The 6,254-nt window shown below is 59.9% G+C and overlaps 1 protein-coding gene across 1 annotated transcript in view; it reads right to left on the bottom strand.

The window, feature by feature from the left end:
* Positions 1-4,127: 4,127 nt before the first annotated feature.
* LOC104160965 (uncharacterized oxidoreductase C663.06c-like) overlaps positions 4,128-6,254 on the bottom strand; it is a gene marked incomplete at its 5' end in the record, with an annotated part of 2,995 nt that continues 868 nt past the window's right edge. Inside the window, 4 exons of the mRNA XM_009699230.1 lie at positions 4,128-4,241; positions 4,960-5,070; positions 5,362-5,520; positions 6,028-6,218. Of these exons, the coding sequence (XP_009697532.1) occupies positions 4,128-4,241; positions 4,960-5,070; positions 5,362-5,520; positions 6,028-6,218 (575 nt within the window). The remainder of the gene's footprint in view (positions 4,242-4,959; positions 5,071-5,361; positions 5,521-6,027; positions 6,219-6,254) is intronic.

The following is a 6,254-nucleotide window of genomic DNA, read 5'->3' as shown; positions in this document are numbered from 1 at the left end:
AGCAGAACGAAGAGCTCTTTTGGCTGGAAGAAGACTCCTGCCGAGGGGATCTCCAGGTCCTGGTTGGAGTTCTGGTTGCCCCTGCTCCCGGTTCTTCCCCGGCCACCGCAGGTCTGCTGCAGCCAGCCGCCCCAGCCACATCTGGCCGATGTCCCAGCGCTTCCTCGCGTGATGGCTGTTTGCGACCTGCCTCCCGCTCCCCCTACGCAGCCGCCTCTGTGTCACCGGAGCAGCCCTTTTCCTTTCCCAATCTCCTCTTTTGACCCTCTCCTCCTGGAGCAGGCTTTGCCTTTCACGGGAGCCCTGCCTACTGCTGGTTGCCCCACCTGGGCATGGGAGGTTGCTTCTTAAAATGAGTCTTGCCTTGATCCTGGCAAGTCCTGCCCAGGACTCCCCACGTCCTCCCCGCTCCTCTCGTGACCCACGGACCTGCCTGACCCCAGCTCCTGGTGCAACAAGTCTTTGCCAGTGGCTGTTGGTCTGAAAGAAGGCAGCTGGTGGAAGACCCAGGGAAACATGGGCCTTTCCCACCACTGAAGTCAATCCCTGGAGAGCTTCTGGGCTCCTCAGAGCAGAGATACTCTTGCTCCCAGATGCTACTATGGCTCGGCTGGTGGAGGCAGTCTGAGCTGCCCTGGGTGACAACCTCCCCACCCATGGTCCCCAGATGTGTTCCCATGCCCTTCCCACTGGAAGTCCCCAGATGTGTTCCCATACCCTTGTGCAGCCCCTGCGTGAAGGGTCCCAGAGGGGTTATCCAGATTTCCCTACTGCTGGACCCAGCAGCCCCCCGTGGCAACACGCTGGTCCAGTTGGCACCTGTACCCCAGCTTCAGGATAGAGATGGATCAGCTGCTAAAAGCGGATGGATCCTAAATCATCCTTCCTCTGTCCCAGCTTGCTCGTGCTCCCAAGAAGCTGCTAGATGGTCATGGAGTTGGTGTTTCAAGTGTCTCCTGGGTCACTGTGTGCTGCAGGCCACGGAAAGGACCCAGGGCATGGTGCTCAGGGCTGCGTGGTGTCATCACGGTGGGCAAGGAGGAACGCTGAGGTCTGATCTGGTCTCCAGAGCCAGGGGATAAGCCTGACAGAAAGGGCAAAGCCGGCAAAAGGGAGTGAGGGAGGCAGGAAACATCAGGCAGGAGAGGAAGCGGAGAGAGGATCAGCTGCACAAGCACAAACACCCGGAACCTGTGCAAAGGAAAAGCCACCACCACTCGGCAAGCATTTCAGCAGGGAGACCTGCCCATCTGGCCTCTCACTGAGGCTTCCTGAGGAACACGTGTCCTGGAGCACCGTAAGGTGCTTGAGCATCCTTGGCCTCCAAGTTACCATGGCCAGGACGGTCCCTGGCAGCTCAGCTCCAGTATGTGCTCCCTGGGACAAGCCGTGTCTTAGAGAGCAGAAGGATGGGCTCCTGGGGAGCACTTGTGATGGCAAAGCACTCACCAAGCGTGATTCTCAGTTGCAGAGGTCCAAGCTGGGTCATCCTGCCCCTGTCTCCTGTCAGCTTGAAAAATGGGATCGACTGACCTGCTGCCAAGCTGATGGAGCTTGTCCCAGCTTTCCGCAGTCCCGTTTCTCCCCATGTTCCCAGAGGAGAAGCTGTATCCGTCTCGTGAGGCTGGCGATGACCATGGTGGGGGCTATAAGCTGCCTGCAAGCAGTGATGGGGTCCCTGGCATAGCTCATCTCCCAGGATCTAGCACACGGCATGGGGCAGAAGGGAGAAACATGGCAAGACACGGGCATGGAGCCAGCCCATGGTGACTGGCCAGGCTCCAGTTGGCTTGTGTGGAGCAACTGGGGTAGGAGGACGTCTGCCAAGGGGCAAGAAGGACACTTGGTGGAGCCTTGGCCGTGGCTCTGAGCCGGCACTGGGCTCAGCACAGCCACAGAGCTGCAGGATCAGGCCTTTCACCCATGCTCCTGTCCCTCAGCCGTTCTTCACAAGGGATTTCTCTCCTCCTGCTGCCATCGCAGTGCTGACAAATACCCGGGGAGGTGCCCAGGTGGGCACTGACTCCTCTGGCCACAGATACGAGCTAGGAAAGAAAAGAGCAAAGACGAGTGAGCGTTTGTATGGGAAATCAGGTGGCTGGGAAGAGCCCAGATGGTTCAGAGCTTCCCCAAGGACGCACCAGCCCTCAGCTGGGGCAGCAGCATTGCTCCCCACCCCAGCGTGGCTCGGTTTCCTTGGGCAGACACTGAGCGCAGGAGGAGAAAGCCAAGGCCAGCATCTCCCTGCCAGGGAGCACCCACGCAGCCCTGAATGCGTCGTGTGGGTACGGCTCCCCGCAGCGGCGCTGGCACTGACATCTCCCGAGGGCCTTGGAAAGCAGAGCCTGGGCTTGGAAAAATGCATGTCAGCCTGGGCATGGGGAAGACAGGGAGCTCGGAACAGCCTGGGGGCTTGGCTTCCTTTGGCACAGCAGGCTGAGGGTTGCCGTTAGCCCCATGCCAGGGATGGGGCAGCGCAGCCCCAGCTCCAGGACAGAAGTGGGATTCAGGTGTCCCAGCTCCTGCCGTTGCTCCAGAAGGGACTTGCCCATCCATTATGGAAATTGCCTGTGGAGTAAGGGACGCCCTCTCCCTCTGGGGATGCTCCCAGCACCCCTGAACTTCGCAAGGGCATCTTACCTCTCCTGCTATCCCTGGCTGGGCACCCGGACCACTTGAGACCCCCAGAAAGGGGCTACAAGGAGCCAGGGGTCCAAGCTCACAAGCTCTGGCAGCGCTGCTACCCCCAGCCACAGGCACCCTGTCCCCAAGCCCAGGCTGGCACCCAGGTTGCAGATGCTCCTTGCTGTCCCCTGTCCCGGTCTCTCAAAAGTCTTGGCTACCAAAACGCCACTGGTTTGGGAGGAACTGGAGCCAGTGAGGGAGAAAAGCTCACTGGTACCTGTGACTCACTGGTCTGCAGGTGCCAGGGCTTGTTGGGGCACAGCTCGCTTCAGTGGGGCAGAGCCCTGGTCCCAGCCCAGAGGTCTGTGCCCGTGCTCTGTCTGCCTGGCGGGGGGTGAAGCCTGGGTAGGGGGTCTGCAGCCTTTGTGCTCCTGGTTGGGAAACGGGAGGGCTCCTGTGCCAAGTGGAGCATGGCCTCAAGATTCCCAGCGAAGCTGGTGGCTGCCAGGCAAAGCCCTACTCCGGGGAGAGGTACGACCCCAGAAAAGGCCAGACCCACAGGGACAGAGGTCCTTCAGCTGATCCTGCAGGTGAGGAAGAGGAGGTGGTGGCTTCTGAGGGAAGGAGCGGTGGGTTTGCTTCTCCTGCAAGCCAGGTTGCTCTGCCCACCTGAAACTAGGCTTGGTTTTGCAGGAGTCCCGGCTCCTTTTCCCCATGCTCCCCAAAGACAAGCTCTTTCCAGAAGGGGCAGAACCCTCCTGAGAAAACCCAGCACCGCCCCAAAGTCCTTTTCTCTGGGGGTGTTACCACCTCCTGGGCAAATTCATGCAGTCCGGGGCTGCCTGGCCCATTTTGTTAAGGTTCTCAGCTGCTTCATCCCGCAGCAGTGCCATTCCCATGCTGTGCTCACCCGTGGGAGCAGATTTCCCCCACCCAGGGGTACTGTGCCCAGTTAGGGCTCCACTATGGGAAGAGCTGGCTGCCTGGGGTTGCAGAACTGGACTGGAGTGCTTGGTCCTCCCATTCCAGCCCCAAGGCTGCTCCCGAAGACCCCATGTCCAGCACAAAGTGCCCCCAAGAAATCTCTAGCAAAGACACCACGTTTTGGGGGGAAGCCTGGCAGAAAGCAGGCAGACCTGGGCACTTTCAGCAGCCAGGGAGGACAGCAGGGCTCTGGGCTGGTTACGTGCCCCGTGGGACCTCCCTTCGGCTCAGAGCAGCCGAAGGCAAGGCAGGCAGACTGCTATAATGCTGGGTTATTTTTTGCAGGGACCAGCTCCAGGCCAGGGCAGAGACCATTTCAGTGGTGGCATTGCAGCTGGGAGAAGGCACAGGTACTGCTTGACTTTATTTATTAGCAACGTGAAGGCAGGGACCACAGGCTGCCCTGCACATCCATTGAAGTCCCAAGTAGGTCCCTTGCAGACCACGGAGGGCTGAGCATCCCAGTGATCCAAAGAGTCCCCTGGCACTGCGGGGTCCCTTGCAGGGACAGAGAGCAGTCACCAAGGAATAGCGTTACCTTCCCAGTTGAGCAGAGTCCCACTGTGTTTCTCAGAGAGGCTCGGCAGTACGGACAGCAGCCCTCGCACACTTGTGTCCACGGTCAGGTCAGCCTGCAACGGGCACAAGCGGGGAGCAGGACCGAAAGACCATCGTTATTGCCGGCCATCCACCAGCACCCGCTCAGCTTGTGCACATCAGCAGCAAGGCTCCTTCCACCCAGACCGAGCAGAGAGCCACGGGAGGTGGGATGAGTCCATGACGTGGGAGGATGGTTGGGTACCCGCATGCTCACTGATGGCTTGGAAGGCATTGGCTCGTGCTGGGAAGCCAGCTACAGGTTTAACCCGATAGGACACATAAGAGATCCCTGCTGCGAGCAAGATGCTACATGCAGCCTTCTCAAAACTCCAGTGTTGCAGGGACCACCCCCACCTCAAAACAGAGATCCTGCGGGATGAGTGGAAACCTCATGGACCTGCAGCTCTATGAGGAAGGGGGCACAGGATGGGATGCTGCTGCTTCTCTCCTCCCTGCTCTACCAAATGTAGGTTCTCTGCACATCTCCAGGCTGCCCAAAGCCCCTTCCCCACTGAACAGGCCTCCTGCTCACCCCAGATGTGTGCTGATGCTGTATCCCAGGCAGCACCCACATGTTCTGCAGTGTCCCAGCACAGACGCAGGCAACTTGCAGCCTAAGAGGCAGCTCGTTCTCGCATGGATCCCTCCTCCCAAGAGCCAGCTCAGCCACCTGAGGGACCTCCTGTGCAAGTTTGTAGGCTGGGGTCCTGCCCATGGGTCCCCCCCTGGACCTGCTCAGCTGGAACGCACCTCCTGGCTGCCCATGTCGGTTTTGACCCAGCCGGGGTGAAGTGCCACGCAGAGGATACCGGCTTCCCCATAGGTCAGAGCCTGGCACCTGGTGAGCATGTTGAGGGCAGCCTGGGGGAGGAAGAAAGCGTCAGCCATGGGTAGTAGAAAGCTCCACGCACCAGGCTCCCCTCCCATCGCTGAGGGAGAAAAAGCAATGCCAGGCCTTCAAGAGGTAGTCTGTGTCTCCCTTAGGTGGGCAGCAGCCGGGCACGGAGATGCTCAGGGAGCTTGGGCAGCGGTCAGCATGGATCGGTGCCTCCATCTCGCGATCTCAGGTGCTCCCCTGAGATCAGGCCTGGCAAGGGGCAGCTCTGACTCCCACCAAGCTCAGGAGCACGGGCAGGTCCCCAGTCTCCATACCTTACTGCAGCGGTAGGAGATGACAGGCTTGAAGAAGGACTCGGGCGTTTTCTCGATGGACCCCATGATGGTGGAGATGTTGATGATGGCTGCCTTGCTGCAACTCAGTCCCTTTTCTGTGCTCTTCTGGGCAGCCTTCTTCAACAGGGGCAGGAACGCCTGGGGAGAAGCAGCCTTGTGGGATGCCTGTGCCTCAAGCCAGCCAGCCCCACTTATGGCCGGGAAGCCAAGAGAGCCCGGGTGCTTTACTGCAGGGGCCCTGCCTGCTCCCAGTTAGCCCAGCACAACGCAGAGGGGCTACAGAGGGCTTGGGCAGCCCTAGCACTGCCCCCTCCCTCCCACGGCCCCAGAAAACTTGCAAAGCCCCCCGAGATCTCCATCGTGACCATGGACGGTCTGGGCTACCCTCAAGCTGGGCCAAGGAAGCCAAGAGAGCCCGGGTGCTTTACTGCAGGGGCCCTGCCTGCTCCCAGTTAGCCCAGCACAACGCAGAGGGGCTACAGAGGGCTTGGGCAGCCCTAGCACTGCCCCCTCCCTCCCACGGCCCCAGAAAACTTGCAAAGCCCCCCGAGATCTCCATCGTGACCATGGACGGTCTGGGCTACCCTCAAGCTGGGCCAATTTCACCCTTTGCCATGAGCTCCATCCCCAGAGCTTCATCTATACCTGGGCCATCAGCATTGGCCCCACCGCATTGGTCTTGTACGTCCTTATCATCTCTTCAGCATCTACCGTCTCCAACGACGCCGTCGGGGTGTAGATGCCAGCGTTGTTTATTAGCAGGTTCAAGCCCGTGCCGTTCAGCTTCCCCTCCACGATCTTCGCTGCATCAGTAATCGTGGAGGGATTTGCAACATCTGCGGTGGAAGAGAACAGGGGCTGAGAGCCACGGG

Source organism: Cariama cristata, unplaced genomic scaffold (assembly GCF_000690535.1).
Source record: "Cariama cristata isolate BGI_N322 unplaced genomic scaffold, ASM69053v1 scaffold30464, whole genome shotgun sequence".
In the NCBI taxonomy this organism is placed as follows: domain Eukaryota; kingdom Metazoa; phylum Chordata; class Aves; order Cariamiformes; family Cariamidae; genus Cariama; species Cariama cristata.
The sequence above is the reverse complement of the archived record's forward strand: the minus strand, read 5'-3'. Positions and strand labels throughout refer to the sequence as shown.